This window comes from Sabethes cyaneus, chromosome 2 (assembly GCF_943734655.1).
Source record: "Sabethes cyaneus chromosome 2, idSabCyanKW18_F2, whole genome shotgun sequence".
In the NCBI taxonomy this organism is placed as follows: domain Eukaryota; kingdom Metazoa; phylum Arthropoda; class Insecta; order Diptera; family Culicidae; genus Sabethes; species Sabethes cyaneus.
In genome coordinates this window covers 226,032,110-226,049,826 of record NC_071354.1, presented here as the reverse complement: position 1 = coordinate 226,049,826, position 17,717 = coordinate 226,032,110, and the positions used below count along the sequence as shown (strand labels likewise).

Sequence of the window (17,717 nt, the reverse complement as noted above, 5' to 3'; positions counted from 1 at the left end):
CAATAATCACAAGATTTATCTTCTTGTACGATTCTTTTAAAAAGTACTATTAAAATTAATATTTCATATTAAACATCCAGCTGGCCTTATGATATGATGCTGGTCAAACGAGCTGTACGAATAAATCTGGACTGGGAGCAACTCTTGGAGTCAATAGGTTCATAGCAATTATCCCATAGACTAACAGCTGGCCGCGAAGTCGGTAGAAATCAGGGATGGTTCGATCACTTTGACTCAATTTAGATTCATTTGACAGTAGCGTCCTCACGGAGCAAAATTTGACAAATTGATGTATGGGACATTTGTAGATAATAACTAGATCTACAATTTTACTGAATAAAGTGTTGCAGTATCTTTTGTAGTTACGGTGCTACAATGCTAGTATCTCATTAGTAACTAAATGAACGTTCATTTAGTTACTAAAGAGGTACTAGCATTGTAGCGCCGTAACTACAAAAATTATAGCAACGCTTTATTCTGCAAAATTGTAAATAATAACGAGTTCTACAAATGTCTCATACATAACTTTGTCAAATTTTGCTCGGCTGAGACGGTAGTGTCAAATGAATCAAAATTGAGTCAAAGTGATCGAACCATCCCTGGTAGAAATAAAAGCAAGAGGTCAGGTTTCGGTGCATTATTTTCTACATTTTGTGAGTAATTATGTCTTTATACTAATCTAAACCTGTTCTTGTGGCATTTCATTCCAAACGAGAATAAAATTGTTTCCAGTGAGTGAGGACATCGATAAATACAATAACTAGATTTTAAACTCACGCATATTTCAACAGTTTCTTTGAAACATTAGGGGAAATTTTTATTGAGGGGAGAGTAGTAAAACAGCAGGAACAGCGAGTCACCGGGATGTTCAACAAAATTCATTTTTGAGCCGGTCAAGGAGCATTTTATTGTAATCATGTTCAGGCGATTTTCAACAACAAAATGTTAGCAAATAAGACTAGACCCTTCTTTATCAACCCTGACTTCGCAGCCGGATATTAGAGTACAGGACAGTTACGGGGCTGGTGCAACGATCGTGCTGACTCTAGAAGCACCGCCTAGCCGATATTTGAGGAGTTTTTTCGACTATTCATTAATAATTATTAATAACAGGTTTACGCACCGGTCGATCAGTTGTTGTTTTACTTTTACGCCAACGTTTCGGTCCCGACCCTGAAGAAGATATAAAACCGGGATCGAAACGTCGGCCATGAAAACAGAACAACACATCCACTTCATTTAACGATTGAACGATTGGTCAAAAAGCAAGCTCGTCGTTATTAATACTATCCCAAGGTTGAGAAATCATAAACAAAATAATCTCAATTTTTTTTTTAAACTCAAATAACTCTGCATTGACCTTTTCGTGCTGACATCTAAAATAAGTGTACTTCTTCCTCTACTGCCTTTGATTTATGTGCGGTTTTTATGTAACTAGTCTTCAATAGAACCACATAGATTGGCCTTTAAAGAAAAAATATATTGGCAAAATTTGGTATGATTTTCTCGCAGATATCTTGTGGCAATGAGGTTTCAAATGACAAGATTTTTCAATACGACCTTGGATGGATTAGGACGTATTTTGAGCCAAGCTCCTGAATATCCGGTATCGTTCCCACTTAAAACTGGTCGAACCGAATTGTGGTCCTCCAGCCCGGTTCACTGTCTGTCCCGGGATGCCGTTCTCCAATCCTTTCGAATACCAGCTAAACGTTCATCATTACTCTTTCGTCGGGCATTCTGATCATGTGTTCAGCCCACTGCAGCCTGCCGTATTGCGCAACCTTCACTATATGCCCATATTTGTGTTCTTGATATTGCTCGTGGTTTATGCGCGTGCGGTACATTTTAGTTTCCATTTTGCTATCAATTATAGATCGCAAAATTTTACGCTCAAAAACTCCAAGCACTTGTCGATTAGCTTCCCCTATCATCCATAATTCAAGTCCACCGCCATGTTCGTTCACCATTCAAGGGTCACCGGTAGGATTAGTGTTTAGTAGTGTGGCAATTTTGTGCAAACTACAGGACCATCCAGTTCCACCTCGGCACTAACACCATTTGGACCCCCATGTTCCCTACCAGCAGCCATGTACTTTGTTTGGCAGTGTTAGTGGTAAGTCCTAATCTCATTTAAAAGACCTAAAGGCCTCTTACAACAGGCTCTACGATTGTTGGCGGAGATTCCAACGCCTTCCGCAAAACCAAGAAACATGAAAGATTTCGTGATGATAGTCCCGTTCGTTTCCACATTTGCCCTTCGTATTGACCTTCCAAAGCAATTTGATATAGCAGGTTAGAGAGTGCATGCCCTTGCATCGGTTCATCCAATGCCACGACAGCGGTTGAGGTCTCACCTGCTGTTATGACGCATGAGTCATAACCCATCCACCCATCCAACACCGCACAAATCAGCGTAACAAATTTCGTCGGAAAACCATGCTCTAGCATTATTTGCTACAGCTCATTTCAGTTGATTGAATCGTACACCGCCTTAAAGCCTACAAACAGAAGATGATTCTGCCAGCTGTACTCCCGGAACTAACTAACTGACGAAGGGTATGCATAGAATGATTTAAGTACTTGAAACGTTGGCCTAGGCAGCATATGAACTAGCTGGCTGGAAATCCGATCACGAAAACGCCTTCATTAACACCGAAAAGCAGAGTAAACGTTTAATTCATCGTGAAGCGACCTCCATGAAAACCAGCTTGGTACTCACCGCTGGAAGACTCCACTGACGGTCTCAGACTGCAGATCGATCACAACTCATATCCTGTTACTGTTATTCTTCGTTTTTACCTCTTCATTCAACAGTGCATCTGGAAGTGCTCCTTCCAACTGGTCGCTAACACCTTGAGCATAACGCATCTTCTATTCTACTGGTGCATTGTCGAAGCACAAAAAGTAAAGCCATGGGCATGACTTCGACCGATCCTTTTTTTCTACCGCAGTCACACTAACGCGCATTCAAGTTCACACCGTCCGTTTAGAGGTGGAATACGAATGCTATGCATAACACAACTGGCAGTTTGCTCAGTCAAACGCCGATTGCACGCAGCAGAACGATCGCGTTCTAAAACTTTTTGACATTTTCGTTTCGATCAAGTTGCCTTTACCGTTTGGAGCAACGAATGACTGCAAAACAGTCAAATGACTGGCAATCCCCACGCTAACGAAAAGCAACCGCACAATCGTATGATTCAATACTACAAAAAAACAACCACTACATGTGCATGGAAGAAGTCAGTCGGACTCCGTCCAATACAAACGAATATTTTGCTTGCGTCCGACCGACGTCCGGGTGACAAACTATTGCTGTGAGCAGCCGACTTGGAGACAAAAAGAGAAACGAGAAAATACGTCACCGTATGCTTCCAGTCAGTTTGCAGTTTATATTCTCAAAGCGCAAAGCAAAACGGGAGATCGACTGTTTGCTTTTGCTGAGATGCCGCATGAATTGTAAGACGGCAGCAGCGCAAGCGGCAGATTGACTGGATTCAAAAAACAGTCAAATGATCGTTCAAAAAGCGGAGTTTGAATGCGGAAAGTTCGCATTCACGGCAGCCACATTCGATTTTTTTTTGAGGTTTTCGCACAGAACAGAATAACAGCAATATGAGTAGAGCGTACGCTTTCTTTTGCTTTTTTATTTGTATAGTTTGGAATCACGAATGCTTCAATTTTGTTACCCTATCTAATGGTTGCTCATGGAAGCAATTTTGGACCATTGGTTTTATTTTGGTTTTTATAAAACAAGAAAGGGTCCGTTTCCTCCTTTTACGTTTTTAATTAGTTTGGTTCATTTAATATCTGGTTGCATAAAACCAACTTTATTTCGGACTTAATTTGATATAACATATAACTATTTAAGTCAAAAAAAGGGTTAGGTACACTTTGATGAGGAAATATTAACCAATTTATACCGATTTGGGCCTAAGGAAGTTACGAACCTTTCCTCGAATATCTCAAATCGTCTTCGGGACACACTGTTGGTCAACCTGGGCGGCCATTTTATTCCACCATCTCTTCAAAGCTGCAGCATTTTTCGGCTTCCGCTTAACAACTTTCCAAGATTTCTCCTCCGGGTAAAATTGGGAACAATTAGATGGGTTGAGTTCTTTTTCGACTAAATCCACCCCGTTGCGACATCACTGTACCATTGAAGTGTCTTTCGGTTGTAGTGACGGCTGACTAAATCTGGCCAAAACTTAACAAAGTTTTTGCGCTCTCTGGTATATGGGAGAATTCGTTTTTTTTTCAGGGGCTATTCCTTATAGATCTTCGAGCAGATACCTTGCTGTTGCTGGATGAAAATTTTCACAGCAAAATCAACAAGAACAAACTTAAATTTGTTGGGGACTTCTCCTCAAGCCGTGGCTACATAACTTTTACCCAGAAAGCTGTCTTATTGTACAACCTTCGAGCGCGATTTTTGGTCACTATATTCGACTTCATTGTTCGGTTTCATTGCTCACTGGCACAAAATGAACGGTTAGCTTTACGCAGATAAATTCTCCTAATGGAGTGCTCCTGTTGAAAATGTAATGAATGGCAATGTCGCCAACCGAGACTCCCAAGTTTGTTACAATGGTCGTCAATAAATTCAAACGTAGCTGCCGATCGTAAGTTCCGCTATTCACGATGTTTACATTGAAGAAAGAAGGAAAGAAAAGAAGACTGTTCTGAACAAACTGCTGTCAAAAGATTCCAAATCCAATCACTAGGAGCGCTGTGGTAACATTAGCATAGGCATGGTAGGCGGCTGGTGGGACTCCAACCCACACTCTCTCGGTTGGTACCCAAGTGTTTTTGCAATTAAACTACCGCCGCACCTTACTACTAGATAGTCTCATATCAAATTTTGTTCCTCTAGTCTTAACCATTCCACACACGCACACCAAACGCTCCTTCACTTTACAAAAAAATTTACATTGGACCGCGACAGGGTCAGATACAAGTAAAACAGAAAAAACATCCAGGGACCATACTAGAGTTGATAACCGTCTATGCTCTCGATGATAGAGGAAAAGGGCAATCATACAAAAATAATTACCGTCGCCGGCGAAGCGTACATGTGCGTTAAGGGGAAACCGATAGTGGCTCAAAGATGGCTGTATAAATGGCTACCATTCGAAGCATGTATTGTTTTGCGCCTTAAAAATGCATCTGTATTGGCAGAGCACGCTTTCGCCACGTAATCAGTGCTTCCAGCGCTGTTATAATGTCCTAAAACTTGTAATTCAATTTATCGATCTGCTGTGTATCAATAAACGCTCAGCAAAACATAATTGCTAATGGAAAATAAATTTAACTGAACATATCGATCATTACGTGTTCATAAAAGCGACCAATTTGGATAATTCCAATAATTTGGAATTATTTAATAGATATTTGGTTACGCACATATTTCGTTGAACTAGCGATTTCCGAAAAAGCAGCAACACAGTATCAAACTTTCGTCACATCAATGAGCTTTTAAAGAGCTTTCAACTTTCGCCGCATCGATGAGCTTAGAGTGAAATAAACAAACAAAACGCAAACGCAGGAATCAAAAACGCAATCCGATGCAAGCGGATTAATTAAACATCCTAGTGATCCTACGCATTATTCAGTTGCTGCTGTTAATTTTGATTGAATCGGAATGCCTTGATAAAGAAAACAAACCCTTTTTCGGGATGTTTGTAGTCAGTGTGGTTGGCTGCGGATCAGCTGTTTATGTTTGCAAGCTCCGCTATTTGACATATATTACCAATACTAATGCAATATTCAAATAAACGTTTAGGTTTTTAACGAACACATGAGATGTACAGTACAGTGTTTGTCGCACTAACACAATAACGTTAGCCACTTTCGGTTCCGCCTTAAGGCTGGAGGGACAAAATTGGATTTGAGATTATCTAATACAAGGATGCGGCGGTAGTTTAATTGCGGGAGAGTGTGAGTTGGAGTCTCACCTGCCATTGAACGGCCCAATATGTCTTTGGCCTAATACCGAAATTTTCCAGTTTTTTCCAGTTTATTATTCTTCTCACCAAATGCTTCTTCACTTCACAAAAAAACATTAATTTGAAATTTCAAAAACTTATTCTACTTAACTTCTATACTTCTATACTAGCTTTTATATTTAGGTTCAATTTCCCAAGAGTTTTCAACGGGCCCTTGTTGAACTAAACCTAATTTTAAACTTGAAAAACAATCTAGAAATTAATAAAAAAGGATATTTCTTAGTGAAGCTAATGAATAATTTGCCTTTACAATTGGTCATAGCGATTTGCATCGCCACTGAAACAAGTGGATCTAAAATTTGATCGATAGGATTCGGTGAGTAGCATATACCAGTAGCACAATAAAATACTCAACAAAGTATATTTATTTAATAAATATTTAACTTTTGTATTCATACGAAAATCAATAAATTTGAGCGAAAAAATTGTTTTAAATATGTTGAACAACAGGAGGTTCTTCTAATGGAGCTATTTCCACCTACTTTTCGGGATTCTGTTATCTGTCTGTCGACAGAAGCAGCAGCAATCACTGGTTATGAGAGTATCAAACACCCAGTTTTAAAACTATTATATTTGTGTTATCCGGCATGTAGTGTGATTTCGGGCTGGTACTTTGTAGGCATTTTTTTCTGCTTCGTTTGTTTACACAGCAAAATTTATGGATAATTGTACAATTTATTCTTTGAACGCTGAAAAATGCGTACAATTACGTACGTTGTATGCAATTATGACATTATTTAGTAAGGCCACAGGTGTAGTCACTCCAAAAAGTCGTGCTAATCTTCTATTTATAATGTAGGTCACCTTCACTATCCTTCAGCAAACGCCAGCTGATTTTAATTCAACCACAAACCAGCCGCAACATGCTGTGGTGATATATGCGTTGCTAGTGACATAAATCCGAAAGATAAATCTAGCCAAACGATCTTGATTCGCAAAATCTCAGCAATTTTTATTGCGCTGCTGGTAATAACATCGTCACGATGATCCTGACATTTCATGCTCTCCAATGCTGTGCAGCAGCACGGGGCCGTACATATCTTCAATCAAGCTCGATTTTCTCCGGCAGCAAGCACTTCAAAACTAGCAGCATTCCTACGCGGAATGCATTCCCAAGCAAGTATGAGAACTCTCACTGCTGGCACGCGAAGCATTTCCACCTGTACGTGTACACATTAGTACGTACGATATCATTCATAAAACGACATAACGTGCAATGCCTGCACTGCACTGCCGGCTAGCATCATCCTTCAGCTTCACTCGAGTAGCGGTACGTGCATATGTGCAGTTTCCATTCACCGTTGCTTTTGCACACACCATGCTGCTGCTGCTGCTGGTGCTGCGGCCGGAGATGACAATTCGTCAGACCCTAAGTAGTGGAGAACGCGCAACGCATACGACGACGGGGGGCATACGTTTGCCCTAGATTCGCTGGTAAAGCAAGGCGCAATGTGTATAAGTCAATAGTTGCAGCAGAGCAGCACTAGCAGCTCACAACGATTCCGTTAAATGGTTCCTCGTCCGCCTGCTCGGTCACACTGCTGCACCGGCCCCATAGTCGCGTCGATGATAAATCACATCATGTGGGTACCGGCAGCTGGTAAACGGCTGAATAATGCGTACCGTCGGTGCCTTGTGCACGTGTAGGCATAAAATAGACCCTACAGTGGTTCATAGCCTCTTATTCAGCAACTCCTATTCCTACCGCCTCGTGGTACCAGCCGGGATACGAGCAACTTTGGTGGAGATCGGGTAACCAACCCCGGTGGAAGCCAAGGTCGTATGCTGACAGGAAAGGAGGGCTCTTTCGAGCTTCGTTGGCCCTCCGGCGAAACAGGGGGTTGGTGTAGCAGGCTTTGCAAGCCGTCACCACGAAAAATATTAAAGCATGGAACGAAGAACAAATATATTCTTACTGGAACAATCGGAATAGACCCACGCGACGAAAAAGGACTATGGATTGGAAACTCGGGACGTGGAACTGCCGATCTCTCAATTTCCAAGGGAGCACTCGAGTGCTCTCCGACGTATTAAAGAGCCGCAAGTTCGACGTCGTAGCGCTGCAGGAGGTGTGCTGGAAGAGCTCAACGGTACGTACGTTCAGAGATGGACATACCATCTACCAGAGCTGCGGCAACACACACGAGCTGGGTACAGCTTTCATAGTGATGGGCGAGATGCGGAAACGTGTGATTGGGTGGTGGCCAATCAATCCTCGAATGTGCAGGTTGAGAATCAAGGGCCGATTCTTCAACATAAGCATCATCAACGTGCACAGCCCTCACCTCAGAAGTACCGATGACGACAAGGATGAATTCTACGCGCAGTTGGAGAGTGAATACGACCGCTGCCCAAAACATGATATCAAGATCGTCATCGGGGATTTCAATGCTCAGGTCGGCCAGGAGGAGGAATACAAACCGGTGATTGGAAGGTTCAGTGCACACCAGCGAACCAATGAAATGGGCCTAAGACTTATCGACTTTGCCGCCTCCAAGAATATGGCCGTACGTAGTACCTTTTTCCAGCACAGAATCCACCATAAGTACACTTGGAGGTCACCAAATCAGACAGAATCACAGATCGACCACGTTTTGATCGACAGTCGGCACTTCTCAGACATTATCGACGTCAGATCCTATCGAAGCGCTAACGTTGACTCGGACCACTACCTAGTGATGGTTAAGATGCGCCCAAGACTCTCCGTTGTGAACAACATTCGGTACCGACGCCAGCCTCGGTTAGATCTCGCGCGGCTGAAGCAGCCAGACGTCGCCGCAAACTACGCGCATTCACTCGAAGCTGCACTGCCGGAAGAGGACGAGCTGGACGAAGCCCCTCTCGAGGACTGTTGGAACACTATCAAAACAGCCATCAGCAGTGTAGCGGAGAGCTCCATCGGGCATGTGGCCCGGAATCAGCGGAACGATTGGTTTGACGATGAATGTAGGAGGGTGATGGATGAGGAGAACGCTGCGCGGGCGGCCAAGATGCGCAGTGCCACACGTCAGAACGTGGAAAGACACAAACAGAAGAAGATGCAGCGAAACCAAATCTTTCGGGAGAAAAAGCGCACCCTGGAAGAGCAGGAATATGCGGAGTTGGAGCGGCTGCATCGTTCTCAGGAAACGCGGAAGTTCTACCAGAAACTGAACGGATCCCGCAAAGGCTTTGTGCCGCGAGCCGAAATGTGTCGGGATAAGACTGGCAGTATTCTGACGGACGATCGTGAGGTGACGGATAGGTGGAAGCAGCACTTCGACGAACACCTGAATGGCGCCCAGGCGGAAAACCATGGCGGCGGGGAAAGCGATTTCGACGGTGCAGCAAACGGGGAAGAGGTGCCAGCCCCAACGATAGGCGAAGTTAAGGAGGCCATCATGCAGCTAAAGAACAACAAGTCAGCTGGAAAAGATGGCATCGGAGCGGAGCTTATTAAAATGGGACCAGAAAAGCTGGCCGTTTGTATGCACCGACTAATTGTTAGAATTTGGGATACGGAACAGCTACCGGAGGAGTGGAAAGATGGGGTTATCTGCCCGATCTATAAAAAGGGCGACAAGTTGGACTGTGAGAACTATCGAGCGATCACCGTTCTCAATGCCGCCTATAAAGTGCTGTCCCAAATCATTTTCCGCCGTCTATCACCAATTGCGAATAGATTTGTGGGAACTTATCAAGCCGGCTTCGTCGAAGGTCGGTCTACAACGGATCAAATATTTACACTGCGGCAAATCCTCCAAAAGGGCCGTGAATACAGAGTTCCCACGCATCATTTATTCGTTGACTTCAAAGCCGCATATGATACCATCGACCGGAAAGAGCTATGGAAAATCATGGACGAGAACAGCTTCCCCAGGAAGCTCATCAAACTGATTAAATCTACGATGGATGGTACGCAGTGCTGTGTTCGGATTTCGGGTGGATTGTCAAGTTCATTCGAATCACACAGAGGGCTTCGTCAAGGTGATGGTCTTTCATGCCTGCTGTTCAACATAGCGCTACAAGGTGTTATGAACCGAGCGGATATCAACACGCGGGGCACGATATTCAACAAATCTAGTCAATTCGTCTGCTTTGCCGATGACATGGATATTATCGGCAGAACATCTGTGGCGGTGGCTGAACAGTACACCAGACTAAAGCGCGAAGCAGAAAAGATTGGGTTAAAGGTAAATACGTCTAAAACAAAGTACATGCTGGCCAGCGGAACCGAGGCCGAACGACACCGCTTGGGCAGTAGTATATTGATCGACGGCGATGAGTTTGAGGTAGTCGATGAATTTGTCTACCTTGGCTCACTGGTAACGGCGGACAATGATACCAGCCGTGAGATTCGGAGGCGTATTATCAGCGGAAGTCGTGCTTACTATGGGCTCCACAAGCAATTGCGGTCGAGCAGACTAAGTCCCCGTACAAAGTGCACCCTGTACAAGACGCTTATTAGACCGGTTGTTCTCTACGGGCATGAAACATGGACAATGCTCGAGGAGGACCTGCGAGTGCTCGGAGTTTTCGAACGACGAGTGCTAAGAACGATCTTCGGCGGCGTACAGGAGAACGGAGTATGGAGGCGGAGGATGAACCATGAACTCGCACAGCTCTATGGCGAACCCAGTATCCAGAAGGTGGCTAAAGCTGGACGGATGCGATGGGCAGGGCATGTTGCAAGAATGCCGGACAACTGCCCTGCAAAGATGGTGTTCGCCTCAAATCCGGTAGGAACAAGACGACCAGGAGCGCAGCGAGCAAGATGGTTAGACCAGGTGGAGCGAGATCTGGCGGAGAGTACTCGGTGTCCGAGGAATTGGAGAGCGGTAGCCCTCAACCGAGTTACATGGAGAAATTTTGTTCAACAGGCTTTGTCTTAGGACGGCAAGCCACCTAAGTAAGTAAGTAAGGGTACCGGCAGCGAACGGTGGGTGGGTGGAAATGGAAAATTGAAAATCTCTACCGCTGGCGCTGCTGCACCCGATCTCAAGGCTGCCTAGCGAGCACCAGGGTGAGTAGGTTTTGCCTGCCTGGTAGTTCGACTCTGGTCATTCGCTAGGGGTGTGCTATAAAACATCCAATTAACTACTGTTAAGACTGCAAATCTTATCGCGCTTTGAAAAGTTGCTCGAATTGCTGTTTCAATTAGTGTAAATTGTTGCAATCTGTTGCAATGGGAATATTTGAGCACCCTTGGTGCACCTATCAAGCGCGCTCCACTCACTCACTGTGTATATGAGGAAATCGAGGTGTTCCAGTTTCGGGCTTTACATAACCTGCTTGTTGCCGGCCTGCATTCGACGAAAAAAAAAAACGGTTCTCTCCTTCTCTAGGCCAACTTGAGTCGGTATGCAAGCCACTGCTGCTGCCGCCGTCGTGTTTATCTTTTCTCTTTCATCGGGTGTCTATGTCGGCACCACAACAGCACACCGATAGAACAACCGTCGCCGCCGTCGTCGGTCGACGATAGTTCGGAATTGTTACATCGTTAAAAAGCCCTTGGAATGCAGTTCCCTCCGCCAAAACCGGTTTGGTTGGCCGTTCGGTGCCACAACAAAGCTGAGGCTGTCTTTGTGGAGTAGTGCAAGCGCGTGCTTGCATAAATAACCGTAAGATCAAGGAATCGCACGTGCATACATATATGGGACACCCCGGACCTTGACGCGACCGCCGCACCGCGATGGTGCTGTCTGTAGATGGAATTACTCTTAGTACTTACTCTCGCTCGGGAGACCATAGCTAAGACCGATAAGAGCGGCGAAATGGTCGGAGTAAAAACCGCACTTGGGCGCATTAATCGAGCACTGATTGGATTAAAGTTTCAATTAACCGAACCAATTACTGTTGAGTGACTTTATAATTAATTGTATGTTTTCTTTTCTTCTCTCGTTTCATTGCAGGTAAGTTATGGTACTCTGCTGGCCATAAATATCCATCGAAATGAAAATGTAAGGCGTTAAAATGGTTTAATAGTAGTTGTTTGGTAATTATTTTTTGTAGTTTGTTCGATGATGTAGGTAGATAAACCACATGACTCTTCGTTATTTTCTATTTAAAAAAATATTTAATTTGACCTGTTCAACAATATTTTTTCAACTGGATCTATACACGGATGGACTACATATTGACGAAATGGGCAAATAATCAATAAACCATCCGTGCTAATTAGGCTAATCGATAAACTTCCCCTCCCTGGCTGGTGGCAGTTGAGTAAACAAGAATGCTTCTGTTGAAGGTTGTCGCCGTACGTGCCCGTGTTTAAAATTATTCAAAACGATTTTTTTGTTCAGTATCTGTTTTGCAATGTGATTACTTTACCTGGAACGTACAACAATAGTTGAACTACAACGAGCAAATGTTGAACCAAGTGAAGCGCAATTAATTATTTCCTATCGGTTCTTTGTGTAGAATTGCAATTTCAAACCACCTAGCTTTTGTGTTTTATCGTGTTTGCTAATATGCTTTTATTGCACGAGCAGAAACCTATAATTATTAATAGTTATCGTGCAATATTTCTACCTATCAGAAAGTTAAAAAGGGATCCGACTTTTATTAGAGTAGCAGGGTGCGAAAGTGATATGCAATAAACTGAGCACATTAATCTGTTAGCTATTTAGTTGCATAATGAGTTAAGAAATGTTTAAACACACACACACACCTCGTGGTTATCGTATCGCATATATAATAAATGCCAACGAGTCTGATGCAATTAAACTTGTGTGCATTCCATCCGAGGTCGTGGATCGTTTCGGAACCTGACCGTGTCAGGTTTGACTAAAATTTCTCTATACTTATCCATTGTCACCAAAAAGTTCAGTGTGTGCCTCGCAATATGCAGGTTGTTCGAAATGAGAATCCATAGGATTATAACAATTCATGTCCCTTCAGTTCGTTTTCCTAGTTAAATTATGGCAGCCAATTAATGTTGTTCCAACGAAACATTATTTATGTTGAAATATTTGCTATTTTTATATAAAACAGCGGGAAACTTCCAGAAATATTCGTTTTCTTGTTATCAAGAGTAATAGTAAGTAGTAGTAAGTAAGTAAGAAAATATAAACAAATTAGAGTTTTAATCCAATATTTTTCTCAAAAAGGTAATTAAAACATCTTTCATTTGATATCAAAATCATTAAAATCGGTTCAGTGGTTGAGGGGGTTTATGTTGTGAATTAAAAAAAAATGTTCCAAAAGCAAAAATGGCCAAAAATGACTACATTTGGATCCGCCCTAAGTCTTAAGAAAATACTCCAAAAATACACGCCAAATCTACTACATATATAAGAGCCTTGTTCGGTCTGTAACACAAACCAAATATCTGACAGGTGCCATACTTTCTTCGCTAAAATCGCAGCTCGTTCACGAACATTCTCTCATCCGAAGCAGGATTTGTTGTGAGCCCGAAAGAGAAGGGACCCAAAATTCGTATTATAAACAAATATAAGGTAACGATATACAGATACCAGTACCAAACTCCAGGTCCACATTGGCAAATTAATCGAACAAATTATATAATTTGTTGAAGCGTTACTATTTTTAGACAAACATCCATAATCACTTAGTTTCATCTTTAGGAACATAATGTTACTTAGTGTTACTTAGAAACACAAATCTTCCACACAATTATGAGTAACATGCTGCTTGAGCCACAAATATTCAATGCTTAGGGTACATTTAGGTGTTTTGGTCAAACATCCCGGTTATCTCTGTTATAATGAATCTAAGTTATCATATCAAAAAGTATTTTTTCGCCGAAATTATAAAAAACTAGGTTGGCTACCTCTGATTCACTTTTAGTGAGATGTGAAGCTAAGCACGTGGGTTATAGCTAGTAAAGAAATATGGGTCCGAAACATTACGAAACACAGACAATAAGAAAGTAACTTGAATATTCACCAATGAACCAACGAGGCAGAGAAAGAAGCTAAACAATATCTAATATAATATAATCTCACACTAGACTAACGCAGTCAATTGTTGAAGACATCCTGGAAAATGACGAGCTTGGCTACTAAATTCTACAAATTGAAGTATTTCCAGGTATGGCCACCTGGAGGCGCTAGGTAGGGGCTTGGGATGGCTAGAGTTATGTTGGGCGTTTTTTCCTAGTTGCCTTCCCCGTTTCATACCCGCAGAGAAAGAAGCTAAACAATATTAGACTAAGTTGAGGCCGCTAAGAACACAAAATTAAGAAGATTGATGAAATTTGAATTTTATAATAAACTAGCCCGAGCTTACTAAGGGTCCCTTTGTATCCAATCCACTGGTACATCTGTTTTCATAACGGAAACATAATGCATTTTTCTGCTTTTGGACGTCCCTCTTCCCCTTGTCAGCACCACAGTTTTATTACCCGGGAATCTGTACATCTGCTTCCTTATGTCAAAGAACGTGTATGCCAATCTCAATGAGAAACCGTTCAACCGTTCCAGAGTTATGGTGGATAGTTTTACCAGCCGAAAGCCGGGGTGGCTCTTGCCGTATCAAGAACTCCTCTCCATTGTACTCGGTCCTGGGTTACTCGTCGCCAATTCGTTGCGCGTCTTGACACACGCAAGTCGGCTGAAACCAGGTCTAGCTATCTAGCACGTTGGGCGCGTCTATTCCTGGTGCCGGTGGGGTTCTTGAAGAGAATGGATTTCACTGCACAATCGTTAGGCATCTTTGCGACGTGGCGGGGCTTTCGCCAGGTGTACGATGGGAATCTCTCTAAGCAGTGCATGTAGCTCGTGATTCATACGCCTCCGCCACTCTCCGCTTTCTGTTTGTACTTCGCCAAACACCTTTCGTTCAAATACTGCAAGTGCACGGCGTGTCTTCCGTAAGCAAAATTACTGTCTCAAGTCCGTAGAGGACTACCGGTTTGATAAGCGTTTTGTACATCGTCAGCTTTGCGCGGCGGCGCTTGATCGAAGCGTCTTGCGGAGGAGAAGTAGGCTCGATTTCAGGCTTGAATGCGTCGTTGGTTCTCCTTACTCGTATTATTGTCGGCGTTGACCAGAGATCCCAAATATACGAATTCATCAACCACTTCGTTCATTGTTCATCGCCGTCATTAGTAACTATCCGTGGGAGGCAAACATTGCTTTCTCTGGTACCTCTTCCTACCATATATTTGGTTTTCGACGCATTGATTTGTAACCCTATCCTCCTACCCTCCGTTTTTAGTCTGGGGTAGATTGTCTCCGCCGTCTCAAGGTTTCTAGTAATGATTTCGAGGTTGTCTGCGAAATTTTAGGAGTAGGCTAGTCTTGCTGAAGATCGTTCCTCTCGTTTCAATGCCCGCTCACCGGATCACACCTTCAATAGCGATATTGAATAACATACAGGACAATCCATCTCCTTGTCGCAACTCTCTGTGCGATTCGAAAGGACTTGGGAGTGTTCCCGAAACGTGCACGTAGCACGTCACCCGCTCCAGGGTAGCTTTGATCGGCCGCGTCAGTTTGTCCAGAAAACCGTACTCGTGCATTATCTGCCATAGCTGTTCTCGTTCAACTGTATCGTATGCTGCCCTGAAATCCACGAAAATATGATGCGTAGACACGTTGTACTCTCGACATTTCTGGAGGACATGTCGGAGAGCAAAAATTTGATCCGTAGCAGCACGGGCCCCCATAAAGCCCGCCTGATACTGCCCTACGAATTATCTTGCTATTTAGGATAGCCGCCGTAACAAAATCTGGGAGACCACCTTGTAGGCAGCGCTGACCAACGTGATGCCGCGGTGATTACAGCAATCTAGCCGGTCATCCTTTTTGTAGATGGGACAGACTACACCTGCCATCCACTCCTCCGGTAGTTTCTCCTCCTCCCAAATCCAAGAAGTTATCCAATGAAGTACCGTTGCTAGCGCTTCATGGACATTTTTGTAGAATTCTGCGGGAAGTAGTCCTTTACGACGGCTCTATTATTCTTCAGCTGACGAAGGCTCTCTTCGAGATCGGGAACCGACACGCTGTTGTCGTTTGTAGGCACTCCGAGGCTAACTTCCGTTGCGTCTCTTTCTATTATATCGCTGTCGAGGTGCTCATCGAAATACTGTCGACCACCTCGCGTTCGTTTGTGATTAGATCCCCTCCCCCGTCCCTACACACGTCAGGTTTAGGTGTGTAGCCCTTACGAGTTTGGTTCTCCTTCTCGTAAAACTTGCGGGTTACGGACTCGTTGACGGCCGAGCGTATCATACTGCATCCGTTTTCATCAGTTATGGCGGCGCACAACAAAAATTCATTCACTTTTGTATGTTTAGATTTGGACCTCCCCTCTTATCAGAGGTAATCCCTCGTTTATCTTCCGGCCGCTCGCACATCTGTTTTTGCTTCGAAAATTCCGATAAATAAACAGAGCTTTTTACTCGTTTGGAAGCTCATCACAGTTCAGCTCCTCCCCAAAGCCACTTATACATGCTTTTAATCCGGAAATCTATAAGGAAAGAGAAATCAAGTCTTTTTTGACTTATCTCGACTCCTTCCTTAGCAGTGCGCCTCTTCCTTTCTCGGACTCCGCACCTTTTCATCTCCTAATCACATGTACAGCTGTTATCGGTTTGAATACAAGAGAAACGTAGCCCTTTCTACCTATTTGGACTTCTCCCCTTTGTTAGGGACCACCTTCCCCATGTGTCAACCTTTTCTACTACAGACTTCCTTATGTCGAAGAACATGTATGCCAAGTTTAATGAAGAACCATTCAGTTGTTCCAGAGTTATGAGTACATTCACGTTTATATACCTAGAAGATGTAAGACACCACTCCCCTTTTGTCTTTCAGCCGTTTGCACATGTTTTCGTTTTGGAAATTTTCACAAGACAACAAAGCTTTTTTTCCTTATTTTAACCTCCCGATACTTGGTCCACCCCTTTTAAGATCACCTTGGGACCATGGGATTTTCTGCTAATAGTTATTGCAAGCGAATCTTCTCATTAAGCCAGGATTCCATTAAAACGATTATATCAAAGTTCGACTCTGTTACAGTATTGAAAAAGTCATCGATTTTTGTTCGAAGTCCACGCACGTTCTAGTAGTAAATCAAGAACTGATTGGAGGAATTCCTTTGTGAGACAGATAAAGAGCCGAAAACGGGGACTGCGTCTTTGGAAGAATTGTTTAAGAGTTGTTCCACTACACCCACACGCAAGATCGTGACGACTGTTGATCGCTGACAGAAATAACTCGAATACGATAGGGAGATTATGGGCTACCATAGTGCTAATTTCATTGCGCTCCGGTATAGCGTATAGCCTCAGACGTCAGTAAAGATGCGGTAAACTGCCCAGCGCTCCAGAGTGATACGCTATGTCACGCGCAGAGTGAGGGGACGCTTGGGTCACTGGAAACAAAGTGTGTATCAGCGGTAGCGAGGAGATAATCACATTGATACTTTCCAGGGTTTACGTTTCGCAAGGTTCGCTCCGCACACCCGAATACAGGGCCGGGACGACTGGAGTGCGCTGACAGGAAAAATGCCTCATACATACATAACATTTTCAAATTTTGCTCGGTTGGGGCGATACAGTTAAATAAGTATAATTGGTGACATAGAGCAGGACAACCCAGAAAGCTAGAATCTTGTTTCCAGGATTCCAATCTATCAACTACATTAGAATTTCATAGGAAGACAAGACCACCTAACTGGGAGAGGTTCGCTTGCTGTTGACAAACATTCAAATGCCTCCCCGAAGAGATTATGCATGCCGCATTGTCATCGGCAGTAGTG

At 43.4% G+C, this 17,717-nt stretch overlaps 1 protein-coding gene across 3 annotated transcripts in view; it reads left to right on the top strand.

The window, feature by feature from the left end:
- The window catches only part of LOC128734860 (ribosomal protein S6 kinase beta-2), a 91,868-nt gene that overhangs the window by 30,021 nt on the left and 44,130 nt on the right, over positions 1-17,717 (top strand). For 2 of the 3 annotated variants that reach the window (XM_053829239.1, XM_053829240.1), the window contains exon 3: positions 11,900-11,947. The exons of the other annotated variant lie outside the window; for it this stretch is intronic. In XM_053829239.1, the coding sequence (XP_053685214.1) occupies positions 11,900-11,947 (48 nt within the window). The remainder of the gene's footprint in view (positions 1-11,899; positions 11,948-17,717) is intronic. 3 annotated transcript variants of the gene reach the window in all.